This window comes from Lissotriton helveticus, chromosome 3_1 (genome assembly GCF_964261635.1).
Source record: "Lissotriton helveticus chromosome 3_1, aLisHel1.1, whole genome shotgun sequence".
NCBI lineage: Eukaryota > Metazoa > Chordata > Amphibia > Caudata > Salamandridae > Lissotriton > Lissotriton helveticus.
In genome coordinates this window covers 1931169050-1931194862 of record NC_136061.1, presented here as the reverse complement: position 1 = coordinate 1931194862, position 25813 = coordinate 1931169050, and the positions used below count along the sequence as shown (strand labels likewise).

General features: G+C 43.8%; 1 protein-coding gene across 2 annotated transcripts in view; it reads left to right on the top strand.

Annotated features, from left to right (window-relative positions):
- SPG11 (SPG11 vesicle trafficking associated, spatacsin) overlaps nucleotides 1-25813 on the top strand; it is a 573976-nt gene that overhangs the window by 469944 nt on the left and 78219 nt on the right. Inside the window, exons 34-35 of one of the 2 annotated variants that reach the window (XM_078682963.1) lie at nucleotides 20238-20384; nucleotides 23195-23328. In XM_078682963.1, the coding sequence (XP_078539089.1) occupies nucleotides 20238-20384; nucleotides 23195-23328 (281 nt within the window). The remainder of the gene's footprint in view (nucleotides 1-20237; nucleotides 20385-23194; nucleotides 23329-25813) is intronic. The other variant, XM_078682964.1, reaches the window with a different exon arrangement.

Genomic DNA, 25813 nt, shown 5'->3' with positions numbered 1-25813 from the left:
TTCCTGAACGGCGAGTCCAGGATATTCAGACTATATTACCAATGTTTCAGTCTCTAACCTGGGTTTCAGTGGGACTGACTCTGAGGCTACTGGGCCTCATGGCCTCCTGCATCCTTCTTGTGACACATACCTGCTGGCAACATGATCCAGATCTTGATGGGAACTGCAAAAGATCTGCAGTGGTGGTTAATGAACCACAAGTGGGTCAGCGGCAAACCCCTCTCCATTCCCCAACCAGATCTGATAGTAGAAACAGATTCATCTCTCCAGTGATGGGGGTAGCCATCTGGGAGAGGTGGATATCCGAGTCCTCTGGTCTCTGGCAGAATCTAGATTTCACATCAACCTACTGGAGCGCCGTAAATCTAGCTGGCATTGGAAAGCCTGTCTACACTCCATCAAGGAAAGGCTAGTGCAGATGTTCACCGACAACACCTTCACCATGTGGTATTGCAACAAATAGGGAAGAGTGGGGGCATGGACCCTTTGTCAAGAGGGCCTTCTCCTCTGGATGTAGCTAGAACGTCAGGGCATATCCCTGGTGGTTCAACACTTGCCAGGCTCTCAGGAACGCCAGGGTGGAGGAATTCAGCCGAAGATGCTTAGCAGATCACAAATGACGTCTCCATCTAGAGCTACTTCCAGCACTGGGGAGAGCTTTGGTTAGATCTGTTCGCCTCTGCCATGTATGCTCAATGTCCGCAGTTCTTCGTGCTGGAGTTCCCAAGGGGGCTCTCACTCGGAGATGCTTTTTGTCTTGAGTGGAGCTCAGGCCTCTTACACGCCTTTCCACCCATACCACTAGTGCTCAGAGTTCTCAAGAAGATCAGGAACGACTGGTCCCAGGTCATTCTTGTGGATCCGGACTGAGCTTGGAGAGTTTGGTTTCCCTGAGCTGGTGAGCATGGCCATCTGTGCTCCTATCAGGTTGCCTCTCCGGGAGGATCTTCTGTCGCAGCAGTGGGAGAGGGTTCTCCATTTAAACCTGTAAATGATCCTCCTTCATGTGTTGAGATTGAGCGGCGACAGTTGACAGCCTTCGACATTTTTGCCCGAAGTCTTCAATTCCATCTTGGCAGCCAGGCGTCTATCCACCAAGATGGTATAAGCCTGGGTCAAGTTTGTGGTATGGTGTACATAAAACCAAGTTTGACCCCCTTTCTGCTCCCCTTTCTCTGGTCCTTCTATTTATTCTTTCTCTTGCCCGGCAGGGCTCTGATTTGAGCATCTTAACCCGATGGCCGAGGCGGTAATTCCGCTGCGGCGCTGGGGGGGGTAGGGCCACGGCGGAGTTACCGTGGCTGGTGACGGAACCACTCCGTCACCAGCCACGGGCGCGCTGTGCTTGTGACGGGTGGGCTGTGCTTGTGACGCAGTGGTTCCATCACGGCCCCGCCCGCTCAATGGAACGCTCAGCACAGGTGCGGAATTAATGCCGCGCAGGCGTGGCGGCGGGGCCGTGACGGAACCACTCCGTCATTAGCACAGCCCACTCGTGGCTGGTGACGGAGTGGTTCCATCACCAGCGTCCAAGGAGTTTAAGGGGTATCTTTCTGCCGTCTCAGACTTCCTGCGTTTGCAAGATCAGCCATCGCTGCTTAAATCCCCTGTTGTAAATATGTTTTTGAAAGGCCTTCAATATATGTTTCCACCTTCCCCCTTCATCATGCCTCAGTGGGACCTCAATCTAGCACTCACATTTCTGATCTGTGTTCCGTGTGAGCCACTACCCTACTGTCCTCTTAGGCTCCTTATCATCCAGAGAGCCTTCCTAGTGGTGATAATATCTCCCCAGATGGTCAGGAACCTACAGGCTTTGTCATCTAAGCCTCTGATAGAGATCGCAGGTCACCCGGCCAATAATTTTCACCATACACATACCAGGCCCATATTTTTCCAATTTATCATATACATTAATCGGGTGACCTAACAATTCTTCTACCAGCAACCCTGGTTCCTTCCTATTTATTTCTATTGTACCTGACTTACCAATCCACTGTTACGGGTACCTAAGATCCACAATGGATCAGGGAGCTTGCTGTAAAAGAAAAGCAGGCAAAATACAAATACCGACTTTATTTCTCTTACTCCATCAAATAACCACAGACTACTGGGAAGTTTTAAAAGTTTATCTTAGAAATCAGTTTCTGAGTGTATACATTTTACAAACGAGAAGGCAATCTATAATCAGAATCATGTAGAGCACGTAACCATATGAAAACAAAACTAAGGCAACCATTTATGAGTCTATAGGAAAGTTATAACAATGCGAGCTACTAAATAGATTTTAGAAAATGGATCATGAACTAGACATTTACTGTTTAGAAAAATACTGCAAGGTAAGGATTAGTAATCCTATACATCTATAGGAGGGGAAAAAATGGAACACGCTATAGTTCTAGCATCCTTACGTAAATCAGATTTCAGGAGAAAATTATATACCACAGTTATGATTCAGAAACAGTATGGAGAGAATGTGTTCTAAAAGATAGGGAAACACAGGAACATGCTAAGAAAATATACTGTGTGATTTTTTTTATAGTAGGTTACGGAAAGCATGGAAAATTAACATATGCAAAGAAATGTCTTTATTAAAGCAAAGACAGGAAAAATAGAAGGTGCAGCATAGAGTTTTCGCACTATATTTACCTAGAAAGGTGTGCAGACCAACCCTGGCCACGGATCAGTCAAGGACAGGAAATACCCCAAGGAAGGACAGTCATCTATGGGACAGCAGGTGCAGATTGGACACCCCAGGACAGGACAGGAAAACCAGATTGGGATCAGGACAGGACCACCAAGGCACGACCAGCACCCGCAGTTCGGAAGCAACGCCTGCGCTCCACCCTCTCTGCAGCTATCAGTCAGAACCCCGATTGGGTTAGCGAACTCCCCAGCAAAGTGCTCCGCCAGCACTTAAGGTTTAGTAAAACCTTAGAGTCTATGGTTAAATTCGGACAGAGTGCTCCGCAGCGCTCTGTATTCAGTCACCTATTGAGTGCGTTGGGTCAGTGACAGGTCAGCTATTCAGACAAGTCGGACAATTTCTCCAGCTAAACCTAGGTTAGTTATACTGTTTTCGGGTCAGTGTACCACCCCCCAAATGTTGCAAGTGTCAGAATCCCCAATTTCGATTGGTCCCCAGGTAGGATAGGTCAACACACCAATCAGAACAAACTTCTACAAGCTCGTATTTGCATTTTATGGAACCGCCTAGTGAATTTGGGGTTCCCATGAGCTATTCTACAGAATACAATAGCAGAATATACAATTGTTGCAAATGCAGTACAAATTCTGTTTCTCCGGCTGGGTGAAGGTGCATCTTCCCAGGCACATCTTGGCAGGGACCTTCAGTTGGCACCCTGTCAATGCCACAGCTAGAGTTCGGCCATGCACAGACTATCCTCTTAATATGGAGTCTTGAGCCTTGCATCAGACCCTCAATACCGCGGCACATGAAAAGTAAGCGAAAACAAATTAAAACATAGAAATAAATGATTTCACCATATACCATGAAAGGCTACTTTATACTTCTCACATCAGAAAAATATACTATTGCATTATAGTTAGTGCAACAGACGATGACACGAGAGCATCTGCACAAGCTTCACCACGTTATAACACTGACAGCCATTTTAGAAGCTAGCACGCATGCGCACATTTTCCCACCAGAACTGCAACTGCAACTACGTCACGTCACGTGAGTGTGACTAACGCATGCGCAGAAGCAAACTCCCAAGCGGCGGCCATATTAAGGACACGAGTTATTCGTATTAGTGAACACATAGGCAAGCATCACTAAGATACATGCATATCCAAAATAAAGGAAATTAGTAAAACATACGGGTTGTATTACAGGATTATAAGTTATTCGAGGTTCTTGATTTGAGCAAGTCGCGTAATATGCGAAAACTTGCTTCATCAATCCCCTCTTTGATGATATTTACTATCATCACAAACTAATGGAACCAGATGCCAACTTCTCACACTTTGTGCATTTCGATTTCTTCCAACATCCGATTCAGTTTCTCTTTCACATCTTTGTTAGGGTGAGAATTTTTCACCCTTTTGTAAATCTGATTATTCAAGTCTTCCAATTCAAGTTCATCCACACTCCGTTTCACACCTCTCTTATTCACAGCGTATTTCTTTGTGTGTTTGCGGCATTTGCAACAGACAAATATGAGAAAGATGATGCAACCTATCACTCCAATTGGCATCAGTACCTTGAACAATAAACTTTTACCTAAATTAGCAAACCAATGACCTACAGCGGAGAGACCATCAGTAAGTCTCTTCCAGGCACTATCAACCTCTAGTGGTTTGAGTTCCTTTTCCAAATTAGTAATGTTCTTTACGTACTTTTTGATTTGTACACTTTTGTCCGGTATGTAAGTGCAACAATGTTGCGCTTTCAACATCCGGCAGACTCCGCCCTCTTTTGCTAATAAGGTGTCAAGCGCAAGTCTGTTCTGCAAAACCATTGATCTGATCGCAACCATTTCGGTATTGACCAGCAGGAATCCATGAGCTGTGTCAGTAGACAACACACCCACTATTGTGGATAATTTGCAAATTCTGTGTGTGTTCAGAACCACTCCCACTCCAGGTATCAGTGCACTAAAAATACTACCCATTATTTCACCTACGCTTTCTCTTTTACTACGCACTAAGCCATTAGTGTTTTCATTGCTTCCAGCAATTTCATTCACATGGTATATTTTCGGGAAAACAATGCCAAAGTAGCAGCTTCCATACCAGTGATCCGGCAATTTGAAATAAGCCTTGTTTCCACATATATAATAAATTCCGGGAAACACAGGTTCTGACCCATTTTTGAAACCCCAACCTCCAATTACCTTGTAATTGTGCTCACATTGACTGGAAGCAATGAAAATGTTATTATAATAACTAGTCTTCTCGCGGTGAAGACTGAGTTTCCCTTTTCTTTCGAAATCCAGCAACAAAGCAGGACCACTCCCACCATTTGAGGTGCTTTCCGTGTTTTCAGCCCATTTAGGAGTTCTTTGTCTCTTATCATTTGCCTTTCTTTGGAAACTCTCCCTTCTTTTCTCTGCCATGTTTAAAAAAAAAATTTCTTGTTCATGTAATGAACAGGTCAAGTTATCTCTGTGTGCTTCATTTAAGTCTATGGTACCTATAGTCAGAAAATATTCTCCCATATAACGTGTAACGTCACTTTTAGTATGTACAGGATTCAGATTTCCACGTATAGGAAGTTCAGAAAATATCACGTCTGAGTTAGAATAGTAGTACTGTAACGGTCCTCTTTTGTAAAATAAACTAGCTAGAATGCTACAGGAAATTCCATAGGTCAAAGGTAGGTGATGATAAGTCACGCCTTCAGCTACAGAAGTAGGTAGCTTCATGCAGACATAACAGTCTTCTATTTCCATAGTTTCTACATAGTGCACTAAAAGATTAGCGAAAACATTTAACTGTGTCTGGTTTTTAACTCCATGATAGTGTAGTCCTTCCTCATCTGATACTTCTAAGTCTCGTTTTGTTTGTCTGAGTGCTTTTTCACGTCTTTCTACACTTCGTGTTGTCAGTTCTTCAGTATCAGTGGTCACAGTCTGAGTAGGGTCAATATTAGTATTTTTGCTCACCATATAAGGAATGAAAACTGTTAGTCCTATCCAAATTATTAACACTATAGCTATGCTACATATACATACTCTGCAGCATGTTTTACAACAACTGCGTCTAGGCCTTCCATTCACTTTGAATCAGACATTTTCGTTCAGAAGAAGATTTCTCAACCCCTCTTTGTAACTTTGCACAGGTAGCTTACCCTGCACAACTTCAGGTTGGTTCGTCTTCCTCGGCAGAATAATCAGCTGTCTGTTCTTCGTCACTTTCGTCAGTTATATCAAGATCTTCAAATTCTTCCAACACTAAATATGTCCATTCAGGATCTTGGTATTTTTCGTTCAGTCTTTTTATTCGGTCACTCCTCCTTTGTGAACTTTCTCCAACTTGCTCTGCAACACGAGGACTTTTCCTTCTTTCTGCAAGTTTCTCCTCTACTGTTTTTATTCTCAGTCTCAGTCTCTTAATATATCTTGGTTCGATATGTTTCTTTTTCTTGAGTCTTTTAGTTGGCACTGTGATTTGGCTGTCTTCTAATGCTCTTTTATTTTCGTTTGTTTGTGGCACTTCTGATTCTTCCCTTCCTGTCTGACTAGTTCCAGGTCTTTCTTCTATTTCTTCTGCCTGGTTACTAAGCTGGCCTTGTTCAGGTGTATTCTGATTTTGACTTTCGAGCGTCTCTGTTTCTGAGCCCTGAACACGTTCTTCTAGTTCTATCTGATCCTGTTCAAGCACTTCGATCCCTTGATTTTCTTCTGCTTGAACCTTTTCACTAATTCTTGTCTGTCCCTTTTCAATTTCAGGGGTTTGTGGAGGTGTGTCGATCACCTGCTCTGTCCCTGTCTGACCTTCTTCTTCCTCAGACTTGACGTGAATCTCAATAATCCGAGGATCTTCGCCTGTGCCTATCTCTTCCTCTCTATCCCACTCTCTATCTGCATAGGTTTGACTTCTTGTTCGGATTGGGTCATTAGTCAAGTCGATTATGGGTATCCAATCATCTTGACTGGTGCTCGGTTGTTTGTCATCAGCTACTTCAGGACCAACTTCTGCAGACCCCTCAGCTGGACAACCTTCATTGTCAGTTTTCTCGTCTGGAATCACCTTCTGTGTATGGCTGGCATGGATCCACTTTGGAACGCCGGCACACTTCACCGCTGTCGTGGTCACCAGTATTATTTGGCGTTGTTTTCCCCACCTCGGTGCAAGGCAACTCGAACGAGTATGTTTCTTGAGTCTCACCCAGTCGCCAGGAACCAATTTGTGGACTGGAGTTGTTGGATTGGCGACGGCGTCTTCCCCAATCTGGCGAGAGATAGAACGCACTTGGTCACCCAGTTGCTTGCAGTACTCAAGTACCAAATCATCAGAAATGTTTATCAGTTTATGTCCTGGTACCCATGCTTGTCTCATCACTCTTCCCATCAGGATCTCATGAGGGCTCAGGCCTGTTTTTCGATCTGGAATACTTCTAAGTCCCATCAGAACAAGAGGTAAAGCATTTATCCAGTTCATGCTCGTAGAGTCACACATTTTTCCTAACCTTGATTTTATAGTGCCATTTATTTGTTCTACCACTCCAGAAGCCTCTGGACGATATGCACAGTGCAATTTTTGTGTGATCTTAAATGCCTTACAGAGCTGATCGATTACCTCATTCTGAAAATGTTTTCCTCTATCTGATTCAATTGTGACTGGAACCCCGAACCTAGGTATTAATTCACGTAGTAACAATTTAGCTACAGTTATGGCGTCACTCTTTTTAGCAGGGTAGGCTTCCACCCACTTTGAGAACAGACAGACAATGACAAGGACATATCTCATTCCCTCACAGCGAGGCATGGTGATGAAATCAATCTGTATTCTTACAAAGGGACCTCCTGATTTTCCAATTTTTCCCAATTCGACTACAGTCCTTTTCCCAGCGTTAAACTCCTGACATGTTAAGCACCTCTGGAAGAGTGACTCTGCTACCTTCCTGAACTTCGGATTGTACCATGTTTGTTGGAAAACCAGAACCATGGCGTCCCTACCAGTGTGTGAATCTTCATGTATCAGTCTGGCCATAAAAGCAAGCAGATGTCTAGGCAACACAGGCATAACATTTGGGCCCACAATGACACCATCCTCACTTCTCGGTCGACAACCAAGTTTCTTCCATTTTTCTTTCTCTTTTTCTGGCACCGCATGCTGCCAATCTCTCAACTCTTCCCAGGCAGGCACCTCTTCAAACACCATAAGTTGGCAGCTGTTTCCAGGCCCCCCCAGTTTAATATTTACAGACATGCGATTTCTGGCACAATGTTGAGCCACTTCATCCGCAAATCGGTTTCCCAAAGTTATAGGGTCAATGCCAGATTTATGAGCAGCACATTTGACCACTGCCAATTCTTTTGGTAATTGGATTGCTTCCAGTAAATCTTGTACGACTTTTCCATTTCTGATGGGAGTACCTGAAGAAGTCAGAAACTCCTTCTGTAGCCACAATTGGCCGAAGTCATGCACAACTCCATAACAGTACTGACTGTCAGTATATACTGTTATTCTTTTGTTTTTCCCAATTTTACAGGCTCTTATCAATGCAATCAATTCGGCTACTTGTGCAGACTTTACTCCATATAAACAGGAAGCTTCTTTAATGGCATCTATAGAGACTACAGCATAAGCAGCACTTAGGCCTACAAGTTCGTGTCTCATACATGAGCCATCCACAAACAGCTCCTCATATTCTACAGGCAAAGGTATTTCTTTAATGTCTGGGCGTGGTTTAGTACTGAATTCTGTCAGATCTATGCAGTCATGTTCGTCCTCTCCCTCGGCTTCCATAATCATTGAGTCAGGGAGCAGGGTAGCTGGGTTCAGGATATTACACCGAGTAATGACCACATTCGCAGCACCCACGAGAATCCTCTCGTATTTAGTCAGCCGACTAGGGGTGAGATACTGGATCTTAGTTCTGGTCAATAAAATCACAACTGCATGGGGAACATACACAGTTACAGGATGTCCCATTACAATAGATTCACTCTGTTCTAGACTCGTGCATGTTGCAGCTACTGCTTTCAGACATCCGGGTAATCCAGCAGCCACTGGATCCAAAGTGGCAGAAAAATATGCCACTGGACGTCTAGTCAACCCATGCTCCTGAGTTAGGACTGACAGTGCACAATTATCTCGTGTGTCACAAAATAGTGCAAATTCTTTAGAATAGTCAGGCATCCCTAGAGCAGGTGCTGTACACAGACATTCTCGTAATTTAATGAATGCTGTCATGCCCTCATCATCCCATTCCACTGGGTCCTTTGCTCCTTTCTTTGTCATTTTTATCAAAGGTTTTGCCAGGACTGCAAATCCCACAATCCATTGCCTGCAGTAACCTACCACTCCAAGGAACATTCTGATTTCTTTCTGAGTACGTGGTAACTGCATGTTCCGAATTATTCTGACTCTCTCACAAGTGACTTTTCTGATGCCTTTTTCTATCTGGTGCCCCAGATATTTCACTGATTTTGTACAGAACTGCAATTTGTCAGGGGACACTTTATGTCCTTTTTCACCTAGGTGATTCAGTAAAGCAATGGTGTCAACAACACAATCTCTATGACTTTTAGATGCCACCAAAAGGTCATCTATATATTGCACCAAGACAGATTTTCCTGGTAACACTAAAGATTCAAGGCACTTTTTTAGGATCTGATTAAAGATAGAGGGACTTTCGGTGTACCCTTGGGAGACCCGATTCCAAACGTACACGTGACTGTCGAAAGCAAATGAGAAAAGAAATTTGCTATCTGGATGCAATGGGATCGAAAAGAATGCATGACATAGGTCTATCACGGTAAACCACTCAGCATCCCAGGGAATCTGATATAGGATCACTGCTGGGTTTGGAACAATAGGACAACAAGGAACCACTATTTTGTTTACCTTTCTCAGGTCCTGCACTACCCTGTACTTGCCACTAGGTTTCTTGATTCCAATTATGGGTGAGTTACACGGACTACTCATCACTTCTTGTATGATGTTTGCTTCTAGCAGTCTTTTTATTTCAATGGCAACTCCTGCTCTCACTTCTGCACTCATTTTGTATGGCTTGGTATTAGGATAAACTGCATTTTCTTTCATGGCTATTTGTATTGGGTCTACATTTGCCATTAATCCTACATCCTTTCCTGTAAAGTCCCATACTTCTAGTTTCACTGTCTTTTGGAGTTCTTCAGGTAAGTCCTGTATAGTCGTTTGTTTAATTTCTGAGTCTGGTCTAATTAACATTCATTTGTATATGCCATCCTCGTCTGGGGTTTGAATTTCGACGCCTTTTGGTGTGCAAAAGATGGTGCAGTTCATTTTGCACAACAAATCACGTCCCAGTATGTTTACTGGACTGGTATCACAAACTACAAATCTATGCATTTCTTTGAACTTCCCTATTGTGATCTCCATGGGCTCAGTAACTGGGGTACTAATCAATTGATTAGATATACCCACTACTTGGATTGCTTCTCCCGAGAGGGGTAGGTTTGGGACGTCCGCTGTTCTCACAGTAGAACGGGTAGCACCAGTGTCCAATAGGAAGGTGACATCATTTCCGTCAACCTTTCCTTCAATGTATGGCCCTGACTGGTCTACCGGCAAGGAGGCGCCAAGAACACGCTCCTTGTCCTCCCCTCTCAGGCCCCGTCAGTATTGGTCGTCACAGAAAAAGGTATCATTCAACAAAAACTGCGAGGTTGCTGCATTTCTATTTTAATTGCCTCCCCAGATCTCTATGTCATCACCCTGTGGTGATTTTCCTTTATAATTTGATTTTGGCGCTCGGGGCAATTGACTTGCCTTTACCTGATGCTGAGTCTTTCTTGGTTTTAGATTCTGCGTCTGTGGAGTTAAATCAGGGGTTTGGGTATTATCATGCTGTAAATATGGACACTCGTCTCTCCAGTGCCCGATTTCTCCGCACTGGTGGCAGGGAAATTTCTTTTTAGCTTCTTCTCTGCTCATTTTTACCTTGGGCTTCCCTCCACCCCCAGAGCCTTGATTTTGGGTATTCTTATTCATCTTATTCAATTGCTTTTCCTGTTGTTCTGCTAGCTTCACTTGTGCCCACATAACCTTCTCCTTGAGTGCCTTTTTCTTATCTGCCATCTCGTCCTCACAGTACTTTGCATACCGTAAGACCTCATCCATTTTCTTAGACTGCCAGCAAATCTTGTTGTCTTTGATCCACTGGCAAATTTCGGGTCTTAAACCGTTTACAAACCTGTAAATGAAGTGGGTCATGTCCTTCATCTCGATGTTATCTATTCCACTGTAAGTTTTGAACACCTGTAACAGTCTTTCATAAAAGGAGTGCACAGTCTCATCCCTTTCCTGTGTGGTTCTATCTATTTTGGTCCAATCAGTTTCCTTTGCAGGCACCTTCTTTTTCAGATGTAACATGACCTGGTCATATTTTCTCATTACCTCATCAGAGGGAGCACCTGTTACAGGGTCCCTATCATACTCTTTGTTGGGCCAATCAATGGCAACCTTGCATTTGGTCCATAAAGCCACAGGAACCACAATGTCGAAAAACCCATCCAGGTCTTTCCACAAGCACTTTTGCACCTTTACAAACCTTTCCACCTGCCTGTACCAGTCCACAGGCTTTTCTCGTAATTTTGGAAAGTCATTGGTAAAGGACACAATATCCTGTCTGGACCATGGAACGTGCACGTATTTTCCACCTGGCACTTCACGCATAGGGTATAACTGCTCAGGTTTGTCAGCTTCCTTTAGAACGAACTCAGAAGTCGTCTGCTTAGATCTGGCCTCATCTTTCTTCTTTGCCCACCTGGCTTTCCACTTTTCTACGTCTCCCCATTTTTGCAATACTGTGAATAATTCTTTAACCTGCGCCTTTTTTCCTGACACATTCATATTTTCCAGATCTTTGTCTGAAAAATCAGCTCTATAGGGTTTCTGCAGTGGCTTTGATTTTGAAATATCGATTCCCATACTAGCTGCAGTGTCTGTTAATTTTTCATGGAGTACTCTGGTGTTTCGGGTAAAACTCTTGCCGATAAACAGCAACTCTTCTTCAGAATAGGTATTTAATCTGTCTAAACCTACATTTCCTGCCATTAGCTCTTCCATTTCTATTCTAAGCTTGAAAATATCTAAAAGTTTCGACTGAGGAGTTTGTTTTTCTAACTCTCGACTCCACCTTTCAATTTCTTCAGGAGTCACCAATGTGACACTCTTGGTACCCGAAGTCGATTCCATTTGAATCTCCCTCGTGTTGAAAGGATTGTGTCTTTTCTGTAACCTTTTCCCTGCACCCCTAATGGGCAGATCCATTAGCGAAACCTCGGACTCACATTCACTGGTCTGGTCATCCACAATTAAGGGCTCCGGTCTTGGCTGTGCTACAACTGGAGTAATAACTGGAGTCTTCGGACTTCCCTGTCTATCCCCATACAGCAGAACCACTGGTCCAATAGTTACCGGGATTGTCAAGGCTTCAGGACTTGTATTTAACTGGGAGATCTTCTGAATTATCTCTGCTCTCTGCTTAGCTAAAGCCTCTCGTTCCCTGTCCTCCAGTATCCTGTCTAAAGAATTGTCATGTAATACCTGCGGGGTCAAAGTTGGGGCATAACTCGGGGCAGTGGGATGTGTCTCACTTGGTCCTTCACCGTAATTAGGTTTTGGGAACAGACTTCCTGTGCCTAGGGATCTCGGTTCCTCCTCAGACGGGGGTCTTGAGAACGGAATTCCTGACGTTGAAGGCCTTGCCTCACCCTCGTAGGGAGGTCTAGAGCAGAAGTCTCTTTCTCTCAAATATCTTGACTCCCCACTAAATGGTGCTCTTTGACAGATATCTCTAGCCCCTAGAGGTCCCAAACCCTCATTATACGGAGGTATTTGACAACTCTCTCCTACACTCACTGATCTGGCCTCTTCCCGGGAGGAGGTCTCCGTGAATTATCCCCTTCACTAGAGGGTCGGTGTCCTTCATTATAAGGAGGCGGACTTCTCATAAACATGTCATCCAATAATTCATCATCCGACTCCCCAATGGGCACCCAATGTTTGCATTTTTCTGTTCTCTTCTCTCCTGCAGGAGGACCACCCATTGGCATCATTGGAAACAGCCCTTCTACAATCATATTCTGTCTCCACTGTTTCATCTTTTTATCACGGGTCTCTTGTTTTAGTTTTGTATAACATTTTGTTAACCCTTTATCCATTCGGGGCTTGTCTCTCTCAAAAGCTTCGATCTCCCATTCCTCTAAAGCTTCGTACTGCGTTAATCTAGGTCTGGGATGTAAGTCATTCATTCGGGTTCTCAAACTAAATAGAATTCTACCATTGAATGTACCCTCTAACGGAAAAGCCAAAATTCCGTCATCCTTGGTGTACTCCGCCCAGTTTTCCAACCATACACACGAGTGGTACCCTATATCAAACATCATGAAAGATGCGGGAGTATTAGGTGGCGGAATGACAACACCTTCTCTGGTTTTAATCGGCTTGTCCTTTTTAAAATAATTCTTTACTTTGTTTACAAGGGATAGTTTTCTCTTATTTCCGTACATAATGTCGGTTTTATGTCCTTTCCACTGATCGTTCTCAAACCCTAACTGTTGTGGATCAGGTCTAGTATGCGGTCTATACGAGTGCCACATACGATTTCTGCTAGTGACTCTGTTTACAAATCACTTCCAATCCAAGTGTGTTTTTTATTTTTTTATTTTCGTGCAACCAATGAAATGCACGGTTTCAAATAATCTCGACCAATGGGTGCGCGGCCTTTCGCGAGACAGGTTCTCACGCTTCGGCACTCACCCCTCCTTTACAATTCCAGCTCTGCTACACACCCGCTGCGTCTACCAATCCCAGCGCGGCACAGAGTGACGTCAGAGCAGCTCCGCAACTGACTCCCTCCCTCGCAAGGTAACAGAAACTTAATTTCTCTCTAAAAGTGCAAGTGCTTTGTTATTTTACAAACGAATACACATTCGCCACTGTACCCAAGTGTCTAGACAGCAAAGCTTTGTTTCACTGCAAGTAAACTACTTCCATTTACTTTTCACTCACTACGGATAGATCTCTTCTGCCTACCCTTCACGCAAGCACTAGGGAACCTGCTACTTCTTTTGACTTATCCACTTCTTTCCGGGATATATACTAAGTCTAAAGTTTCACCAGCGAACCCCTTTGCTATCACCCAAGCTCCGATGAACCTGCTACTCCTTCCGATGTGACCCTTACTAGGTTTTTCTCACAATAGAAGTTTTGCCAGTGATCTCGTCGCTATCATTTATTCAAACATACATTCAGAAAAACCCTAGTTAGTGCTTCCAGTTCTGCCTAACCTGCACTAACCTTCCTTAGACCAGTGACCTCAACGCGAAGTGGATTCTCTTCACCACTCGCTATTCAATTCCCCGGGGATTCCCAACAAACATATAAACACTTTACTAACGAGTGGGTTAATACATATATCAGTACAATAATAGGAAAAACAATTTAAAACATTTCATAATTTTTCAAAGCAAACATTTCACGTGATTGATCAGGCCACAGAAATTGTTTACCCTTGTAGCAGCAATAAATGTTATCATAAAATTTTAGCAGCATCCAACTTATCTAGCTTAACTAGTCCTACCTAACTTTAACTAGTCCCTAACCATAACTCTGCTACCAGAAAAATTACTGATAGAGATCGCAGGTCACCCGGCCAATAATTTTCACCATACACATACCAGGCCCATATTTTTCCAATTTATCATATACATTAATCGGGTGACCTAACAATTCTTCTACCAGCAACCCTGGTTCCTTCCTATTTATTTCTATTGTACCCGACTTACCAATCCACTGTTACGGGTACCTAAGATCCACAATGGATCAGGGAGCTAGCTGTAAAAGAAAAGCAGGCAAAATACAAATACCGACTTTATTTCTCTTACTCCATCGAATAACCACAGACTACTGGGAAGTTTTAAAAGCTTATCTTAGAAATCAGTTTCTGAGTGTATACATTTTACAAACGAGAAGGCAATCTATAATCAGAATCATGTAGAGCACGTAACCATATGAAAACAAAACTAAGGCAACCATTTATGAGTCTATAGGAAAGTTATAACAATGCAAGCTACTAAATAGATTTTAGAAAATGGATCACGAACTAGACATTTACTGTTTAGAAAAATACTGCAAGGTAAGGATTAGAAATCCTATACATCTATAGGAGGGGAAAAAATGGAACACGCTATAGTTCTAGCATCCTTACGTAAATCAGATTTCAGGAGAAAATTATATACCACAGTTATGATTCAGAAACAGTAAGGAGAGAATGTGTTCTAAAAGGTAGGGAAACACAGGAACATGCTAAGAAAATATACTGTGTGATTTTTTTATAGTAGGTTACGGAAAGCATGGAAAATTAACATATGCAAAGAAATGTCTTTATTAAAGCAAAGACAGGAAAAATAGAAGGTGCAGTATAGAGTTTTCGCACTATATTTACCTAGAAAGGTGTGTAGACCAACCCTGGCCACGGATCAGTCAAGGACAGGAAATACCCCAAGGAAGGACAGTCATCTATGGGACAGCAGGTGCAGATTGGACACCCCAGGACAGGACAGGAAAACCAGATTAGGATCAGGACAGGACCACCAAGGCACGACCAGCACCCGCAGTGCGGAAGCAACGCCTGCGCTCCACCCTCTCTGCAGCTATCAGTCAGAACCCCGATTGGGTTAGCGAACTCCCCAGCAAAGTGCTCCGCCAGCACTTAAGATTTAGTAAAACCTTAGAGTCTATGGTTAAATTCGGACAGAGTGCTCCGCAGAGCTCTGTATTCAGTCACCTATTGAGTGCGTTGGGTCAGTGACAGGTCAGCTATTCAGACAAGTCGGACAATTTCTCCAGCTAAACCTAGGCTAGTTATACTGTTTTCGGGTCAGTGTACCACCCCCCAAATGTTGCAAGTGTCAGAATCCCCAATTTCGATTGGTCCCCAGGTAGGATAGGTCAACACACCAATCAGAACAAACTTCTACAAGCTCGTATTTGCATTTTATGGAACCGCCTAGTGAATTTGGGGTTCCCATGACCTATTCTACAGAATACAATAGCAGAATATACAATTGTTGCAAATGCAGTACAAATTCTGTTTCTCCGGCTGGATGAAGGTGCATCTTCCCAGGCACATCTTGGCAGGGACCTTCAGTTGGCACCCTGTCAATGCCACAGCTAGGGTTCGGCCATGCACAGACTATCCTCTTAATATGGAGTCTTGAGCCTTGCATCAGACCCTCAATACCGCGGCACATGAAAAGTAAGCGAAAACAAATTAAAACATAGAAATAAATGATTTCACCATATGCCATGAAAGGCTACTTTATACTTCTCACATCAGAAAAATATACTATTGCATTATAGTTAGTGCAACAGACGATGACACGAGAGCATCTGCACAAGCTTCACCACGTTATAACACTGACAGCCATTTTAGAAGCTAGCACGCATGCGCACATTTTCCCACCAGAACTGCAACTACGTCACGTCACGTGAGTGTGACTAACGCATGCGCAGAAGCAAACTCCCAAGCGGCGGCCATATTAAGGACACGAGTTATTCGCATTAGTGAACACATAGGCAAGCATCACTAAGATACATGCATATCCAAAATAAAGGAAATTAGTAAAACATACGGGTTGTATTACAGGATTATAAGTTATTCGAGGTTCTTGATTTGAGCAAGTCGCGTAATATGCGAAAACTTGCTTCATCACCTCCATACCAAAACATCTTCCCAGACAATCTGGTTCTTCGCAGTAAACCTTCCTTTCTGCCAAAAGTTGTCTCTCTCTTTCAGGTAGGCCGGTCCATCACCCTGCCTACCTATTATGCTCCGCAGTATCCCCCTTAGGAATAGGAGCGACTCCACCGGCTACACCCAAAAGAGCATTGTCATTCTACCTTCACTGCACACAAAAAATTGCAAGTGGACAACCAACTCCTCGTGGGGTATGTCGGAGCAAAAAAGGGAAAGGCTGAACAGAAATGTATCATCTCCTGATAGATCGTGCTCTGCATTAAAATCTGCTACGCACTGGCCAAGAAGTAACCCCCTGAGGATTTGTTTCCTCATTTCACCAGATCTAACGCTGCGACCGCTGCTTTAGCAAGTGGAGCCCCGGACATCTGCCAAGCCGCAACTTGGGCTTCTCTGCACACGTTCACCAGGCACTACTGCTTGGAAAGTCAGGTCCGTTGGGACAGGTACTTTGCTCATTTGGTCCTGCGGGGGGACTTTTTAGTGTGAAACAGTTTCTCAGGCCCACCTCTTGGGGGACTGGACTAGGTATCTATTCTAAGGTAAGGGATCTACCGCTAGAAGTCTCTGTCAGATGAACAAGTAACTCCTTCAGTAGTGTCCTGTCTGGTTGAGACTCTTTCTAGCCTCACACTCTTTACCGATCCACCCATCCTTCCCACTGTGTGAATAGATTTCGCAGGTGAATTTGGTTCCCGTTTCAGGGCCCTAGTTTCCACACCAGTGGTCAGTGTTCTTCGTGGCTCCACGCTCCTGGCTTGGAAAGTCGCAAAAAGAAACTGACTTCAGCGCACTGGGGTGGCCCTATATAGGCACTGCGCACATCACTTCCGATGCGGACGCCACGAGGAGCTGAATAACTGTACCTACCGACTTGCATGGGTACTGCTCAAGAAAAACTTCTGGATCCTCCAGTCTGAATCCGGGGGAAGTAATCTGCCTGGTAAGGAATCTGTAGCTACATAGAGACCTACCAGATAAGGCATTACCGAAGTTAAGTACCTTGTTCTAATTGTGGAGGGATCCAACCAAGATCATCACATTGACTGCAGTCTTAGGAGTCCTCCTCCTGAGGGAAGTCGCAGAACATGAAATCAAATGGGGAACTTCACAGTAAGAGCACGCAGGCATTCTCTAGAGTGGACCCTGACAGATTATTAGGCTGTAGCTACTGCCATCAATTGATGCACTGTGCACAGGCGGCAGCTGAGAGCTTCTGACTGGATCTGGGGCATTGGGGGGCCCTCATGTGCTTTGCATGGGGCCCCCTTGAGTTTTGTAACTCCACTGCCCCATTGCAGATAGAATAGCAGCCTTTTTCTATAGTAAATATGAAGCTCATACACATGAGCTGCTTCAAGAGGCCCATACAAGCTCGCCACTACTCTCTGATCCTTCACTCCTTTCCTTTTCTCATGCTCTTTGTGGTTCTCATTCCTTTTGCCCTGAGCCTAAGTCCAGAAGCTTTGCTTCCACAACCTTATGGTCTGCTCGCGAGCAGCCACCAACCGGAAGATACTCCCTTTCCCCCATAGGATAACATTGGACCTCTGCACTCTGCAGCCGCCGGCCTAGTGCCGCTGAGGGTGCTTTGCGAGTGCATCCTTAACTCTGGGGGAACCCTGGTTTTAACCCCAGAAAACCAACTCTCAAACCTAAGTACTTATTGTTAAGTCGATAACATTGTTTTCTCCCAAAGGACTGCAATGAACTGCTTTCTTGTGAAAATTGTTTTAAATGTGAAGTTGGTTTGCATAAAACCTTAAGAAACTGCAAATGTACCAAAACTGATTTACTTACCTTTCCTCTAAGAAATATCACACTGAGTAGTGACAGTAACTTAAAAAGTAATCTGAGAAGTAACTTGAAAAGTAAGGTGAAAAGTAACTGAAAAGTAATTCACACTGCTTTACAAACAAATGACTTACCTGTAACCAATCCAATTGCATTCAACTGCATTTAAACTGTATTTAAACTCCATAATTCTTTGCAAAGTGTTATTTTACTTTCCTGTTCCAGGCCTGGCTTGGTTCAAGAAATTAAAATATAACTAAATAATATTTTTATACAAACAAATTGGTCTTTGTTCAGTCTTTGAGTGTGTGACATCATTTCTTGCCTGAGTGTGTACGATAAATGCTTAACACTACCCTTTGATAAAGCCTTACTGGTCGCCCACACTACCACAAATAGAGAGTAAGGTATTGTCTACTTTTACCTCTGCCTACCTTTGGGGTTCCACTGGACTCTGTGCACACGATACCTTACTGCTCAGAGCCACAGCTACCCATCGTTAAGCTTAAGGTTTAACAAACAAAACCTTCTGGTCCTGATAGAGTTGGTAAGTGTATTACACAGTGAGGTCGCACAACCACACCAATGCTAACAGTGGTTATTATTCATATACTAAGCACCAGATCAAGATTGTTGAATTAAACACTTTTAAATGTATATAGTGTTTTTTAGTGCAGTGCTTTAGTGTGCTATTCTAAAGAACTACATTGGGTTTGAATTACCACTGCGTCGCTGACCCATTTATTTAGCCATTAATAACCAAGAAAGCACAGACACCACATCAGCAGGTATGCTCAGTGGGGTTATGTGGGGCTACAATAACCTGGACTCACCCACTGAAGCAATGGTGTGCTTAACTCAGTCCAGGCTCTCATGGGTGGGGAAGCCAAACCCTGTAGACCTGGAGCAGAGTCCCAGAATACGCAATAGGAGGAAAGCTAGAAATGTGAGGCGCTGTATAGAAATCATTGTGCCTGCCATCTTGAAGGACGGAGGTGTTTGCTATAAAGATAGAAAGGTACACCACTTAGTGGAGAGGTGTGGCTCACTGGTTAGAGGCGGCAGACCTGTAAGCAGAGAACGGCCCAGGACCAGGGTTCAATTCCTGACGCGGCAGGGTCTTGGACCAGGGTCAACGGACTCGATAATTCTCGCCTCGGTGCCTACTCTAACCAGGGAACACACTCGGTAACTCTGGGCATTAAGCTTGCCTCATCTCTACAACGGCCCCCCACAGACGCGGGGGATGCCTGGTTTCACCCTGGAGATACCCAAAAAGGGACCATCTCACAGGGAAAACCAGGACGGGTTCCCCAGCGGTCTACAGCGCCAGGACACTCGGGTAGAGTAACAGTGCGCTTTACAAGTATCCTACATTTACATTTACATTTACTTCACCCAATCCTCGAGAAATCTAAATTTATAGAATAGCTCCTATATCCCAATAATATATTCTCTTCTAATAACATAGTCCGATCTTGCGGTTTGTCTGATCACACAAGGATCCACCGTCCTCATCCTTACAGTAAAGAAATGATGTCTATGAACTCTTGGCACTCAGAATGGCACTGACGCCAAAACTGGTGGATCACTGACAGAATATTGTTAACAAAAATATTGTATGAACTGAATATCGTGTCCAAAATATTGAGACTAAAATATTGAGAAGGTAAGTGCAAATAGGTTATTTGATAGATTCACTATTCTTAGCTCCACGTCTATATACCTTGATGATACATGTATATACTGGCATGGTACATATATGTGGAATTACATATAGGAAAACGTTGCTTTCCCTTAGATGCTTTTGTCCTATATTCTGAAGTGTATGGATCTGTTTTTAGACTAGTGACTGCTCCCTGCAAAAGCACAAAAGTTACTTTTTAACTTCCATGGACATAGCCTCTGGATTCACAAAAAAGTGGGGCTGGGGTCTTACAAGTTTGTGCTAGGAGTGAGTATGTGTCTAAGAGCACCAAAGTTATTTTTTCTTTGCTTGTAGTTTTTTTAGGGCAGAAGCAAGTGTGCTCTCCTTCCAGCTCAAGAGAGGCATTCCTGCAATTGGCAAAGCTATGTCAGGATCCCACTCTGGTGGGCATGGAGCTTTTGGAAAAGCTAGGATCTGTGCCACATGGAGAGTTGGACTGCAGTGAGTAACAGGGGTGTGAGTCTTCTGTAACATTTGCTGTGCATGTAGTGCTGTGCTTAAGCTGCAAGCTGTCCCTGCTCCTTTAATCTGCATTCCCTTCACCCAGGAGCAGCCCCCTGTGCGTAGACACTTCCACTGCTCCTAGAATCTATATATGTCTAGTTGCTGCCTGATCCTCGGAATGGTCTCTTTTCATTGTAAGCTTCCGCTACTACTAGAAGGCAATCATACTGCTAAACGCAGCCCTCTTTGCCCCTGCTCCTAAAACATGGCTGCTTAAACCTGCAATCCTTTCTCACAGAAAGTGACTAATGTTGATGGAATGTGCCTTATGCTCCCATACTAGATCTTGTCCCTGCAGTAGTCCTGCCAGTTTCGGAAACTGGCCCTACCATTAACTTTGCATGTGGCCATAAGTTGTCGACCTTATCTGAAGCACTGCTAACTGCTCCTTTATTCAGCCCTGCAAAATGCTCCCTGCTTCTCCAACCAGTGCCAACCTCTGAAAGATTCCACTTGTCCTTAAGCAGAGAAGCTTCTTTTTGTGACTGTCCTCCCGGTTTCCTGGTACTGCTTCAGTGAGCCATTTCCTGCTACGTGAAGCTATCTCCAGCTCATGAAATTATTCTCTGCTTCTCTGTTGTGACACTTATTGCTTGTGGTTTTTTTTTTTTAATGGAATGCTCTAGGATGCGCCAGATGCACATGGTGCGCCTAAAAACCATGTGACGATACAGAAAAGGGGGTGGTGATGAACAGAGTGTCTGAATTAAGCAGACCACTCTTACCCAGTCCAAAGATCAGGGCTTGATCCATCACCGTTATTTATCTCACTGCCCCATCCCAGCTCAGAACCTGGCTATATGCAAATTAGTCTGTCCCTGGCCCAGTGCATCATGGGAACAGGGCAGACCAAACTACCAAGCCAATTCTTCACCAGAAAGGAGACAAGCTACCGGGGACCGGTTTCTGGCATTTCAGCCTCTTCGGCCCGGCTTGCTTGAATCCTGATGGAGCAGTGAGAAAGGGACTCATGTCCGAGTATACCCTGCCACACCTATAGTGGCCAAAAACGATACAGAAAAGGGGGTGGTGATGAACAGAGTGTCTGAATTAAGCAGACCACTCTTACCCAGTCCAAAGATCAGGGCTTGATCCATCACCGTTATTTATCTCACTGCCCCATCCCAGCTCAGAACCTGGCTATATGCAAATTAGTCTGTCCCTGGCCCAGTGCATCATGGGAACAGGGCAGACCAAACTACCAAGCCAATTCTTCACCAGAAAGGAGACAAGCTACCGGGGACCGGTTTCTGGCATTTCAGCCTCTTCGGCCCGGCTTGCTTGAATCCTGATGGAGCAGTGAGAAAGGGACTCATGTCTGAGTATACCCTGCCACACCTATAGTGGCCAAAAACGATACAGAAAAGGGGGTGGTGATGAACAGAGTGTCTGAATTAAGCAGACCACTCTTACCCAGTCCAAAGATCAGGGCTTGATCCATCACCGTTATTTATCTCACAATTCAGAGACTCTCTCCATCACCACCCCTTGTTGTAAATAATTTTGTCCACCCTAAGCGTGGAAGGGTATACTCAGATGTGAGTCCCTTGCTCATTGCACCATCAGGATTCAAGCAAGCCGGGCCGAAGACGCCTGAAATGGCAGAAACCGGTCCCCGGAAGCTTGTTTCCTTCCCAGTGTAAGAATTGGCTTTTGTAGTCTGGTCTGCCCTGTTCCCATGATGCACTGGGCCAGGGACAGACTAATTTGCATACAGCCAGGTTCTGAAACTGGGATGGTGCAATGAGCTAAAAAACGGTGTTGGATCTAGCCCTGATCTCTTGACTGGGTGAGAGTACTCTGCTTAATTCAGAGACTCTCTCCATCACCACCCCTTGTTGTAAATAATTTTGTCCACCCTAAGCGTGGAAGGGTATACTCAGATGTGAGTCCCTTGCTCATTGCACCATCAGGATTCAAGCAAGCCGGGCCGAAGACGCCTGAAATGGCAGAAACCGGTCCCCGGAAGCTTGTTTCCTTCCCAGTGTAAGAATTGGCTTTTGTAGTCTGGTCTGCCCTGTTCCCATGATGCACTGGGCCAGGGACAGACTAATTTGCATACAGCCAGGTTCTGAAACTGGGATGGTGCAATGAGCTAAAAAACGGTGTTGGATCTAGCCCTGATCTCTTGACTGGGTGAGAGTACTCTGCTTAATTCAGAGACTCTCTCCATCACCACCCCTTGTTGTAAATAATTTTGTCCACCCTAAGCGTGGAAGGGGTATACTCAGATGTGAGTCCCTTGCTCATTGCACCATCAGGATTCAAGCAAGCCGGGCCGAAGACGCCTGAAATGGCAGAAACCGGTCCCCGGAAGCTTGTTTCCTTCCCAGTGTAAGAATTGGCTTTTGTAGTCTGGTCTGCCCTGTTCCCATGATGCACTGGGCCAGGGACAGACTAATTTGCATACAGCCAGGTTCTGAAACTGGGATGGTGCAATGAGCTAAAAAACGGTGTTGGATCTAGCCCTGATCTCTTGACTGGGTGAGAGTACTCTGCTTAATTCAGAGACTCTCTCCATCACCACCCCTTGTTGTAAATAAAAACCATGTGAAGCTCAAGGAAGCTCTCTCCCCTCTCTCTCTCTCTCTCTCTCCCTCTCTCTCTCTCTATCTCACATGCTCTTTCCCTCCAAACTTTAGTATAGATCTATAAGGGGTGATTCTCCACACCCTTTGCTTTTGCCAGTGTTTATTAAAGGTAATTACCTGAGGTACTTCTCTCCCTCTCCCCCTTCTTCTTTGCAGCTGTTGAACTCCTGATTGCTGCCCATGAGTGCTTCACGCTCACATGCCACCTTGAGGGTATAATGCGAGTCCTGCAGGCAGCTCAGCACCTCACTGAGTGCCACCTGGCTCCAGCTGATGAGTACACTCTCATGGTATGTGCATATATATACTGTCACAAGCTCTAAGACTTTGGTGTATATTTTGTAGGTGTATTGACCCTAAGAATGTGCCATCTTGGGTTGTACACTATTAAAGGGCCTATTTTTGTGCAAAGCGAGATTAAATGTCCTTCAGCGACATCACTAACATCTGGTGAACACTATTGTGAGTAAAGGCTTATCCCAGGCAAGGAGTCTTGTACATCTCAAGTGCCTGCACAGCTCAAATGCATTACTGGGATTCACTTTATTTTATTTTCAGAAGGCAGATGTTTTTGTAGATGTTAATAGATGACTGATGGTGAGCTGTATTTGCAGTCAGGGGACTGGGTCTGACTCTAGGTTATGAGATGAGGGTGCTTTCCGTTGCCAAAGCAATGTATAGCTTTCATGGGAGATAATGTCTGAGGGATGGATATATTGTGAATAGGAGTTTTTCAGTGGATGGAGAGACATCTGTTGCAGGGATCAGTATGTGACTGAACAAGTGGCACATGTATGCCAGTGGGCTGGTGTGTGCCACAGGGTAGGGTATATCTGCACTGATAAGGTTGTGTATGAGTGACGCAGAAGTACATTACTCTTACATTGACACACCACACTTTGTATTTTGCTGACAAAATAAGTTCCCATGGTCCAGATAAGATGAATGTCATACTCCATGAATTATCTCCTGCTTTGCATTTTACTTGGGTTTTGATAAGGCTAAATCTCAGTAGCAAAATAATGGCAGAGATAATGGAATGTACAGACAATATACAAATATAATTTTAATTGTTCAAGCAATAATTGCTCAACCTTTGTTTTTTGATGGCGGTCGTTTGCTGAGTCTCGAAGCTTTCGAAAATCTTTTGTATTAAGAGTTTAAGCAACTAGCCACAAAAGAGTTCTTTTAGTCTATGTCACATCTCAAATGGGTTGTTGTTGTTAATTTTGAGCCCTCGACATTACTGATGTCATTTTTCATTTCTCAATTATCACAGGTGCCATCCCACTTTACACTTACTTAAGCCATAAATCATATGGAAGGGAAAGTTCTTTCTTTGCATGAATGGATAAACAAATAATACTTGCTATGTAACTTCTCTTAACGTTCAACCAACCTTAATCTCAACAAGCACTGAAGTGGTGGATCCTATATTAAGAACAGTCCACTTTCAGTTTCTTACTTAATATTTGGTGATTTTCCTCAATATAGATGTAAGAAGGGACCACTATCAATTGTTAAGTTCCCAAAGCTTTCTCTTGATACTCTCCTTTAGAGCTTTATTTTTTTTTAAGGATGTAAATTAGATTTTGGTTGCAAAAGTATGGAAATTATGTCCATCAAAGTGCTCTATTTGTTATGGACCAATTTAGGTTTATATGTTAGGTGAAGTGTTGGGTTGAGGTTTTGCATTATATCAGTACATGGAATTCTTAATGTAGGAGTTGTGCAGGTGCATGTACATGGACCCCTTTAGGTATAGGCCATGCAGACACACTTTGTTGCAGGTGTGTTGCAGGGTTGGCATGGCATGATAGTTGTCTTCCGTATCAGTGACGGAACTTTCTAGTGTAAAAGAAGTGCAGTGTTCTGGGATTGATGCTCTTTTTGCTGCACGCGTGGAGGAGCCCATTGGGTGGATTCTTTGCAGTGTCTCAGTTTATGGTCCTCCTGGGGTGGAGGCTGTGCAACCTTATTAGATTGAGTCCCTGTCACAGCTGTTGTCTAGGTCTTTTTTCTGGTGCGAGTTGGTGATAATTAATTTGTTTATATTGGTTGTTGGTGACTGGGTCATATAGTGTGCCTGTGCCTTGTGTTGTTTCACCCCTGTTTGTTATACCTCTGAGTTGTGTTTCTTCTTCTTTTTAAAATATATTTGCTCCATATTAGGATTCAAAAGGTCAGCCATTTGGCAATATGTCACACGTTCCTGAAGATGATCTCACATATACTTTTGACCTTTGATACTGTAACATTGATGAATGTATCCTACTGGCCTCCAATTTCATTGTTCCTACTTCACTACGAACACAAGCATTCTGATGGATACCTCATGTATGGCTAAGTGGAGTTTTCACTGACTGATGCCACCTATACCTATGGACCATTAATATATCATTTTCCTGGCAGACATCAAGGAGTGTGAATGCTCTGACCTTGTGTTCTTATATAAATCACCAGTCTCAAATTTGATATTGCAAAACATTGTCAACAAAGTAAATTCTTCATGTCTTTTGTTCATCCGTACAGAGTACTTCTACCTATATTTACATTTTAGCATTGTGTTATGATGATGTTTAATTCAGTTAAGTAGGTTGGATTAATATGACACCAATCGGTTCTTATTGATTTATTTTTATTTAATAAATTATTGTATATATGCTAAGGGGAACCTAGCCAAAAGCCGGCTCAGCTCTGTGCATGGTCAAAGACGAGCATAAAGTTAGCGAATGATAGGAGATTGTGGGCAGTTAATGAGGTGTCTATATTGAG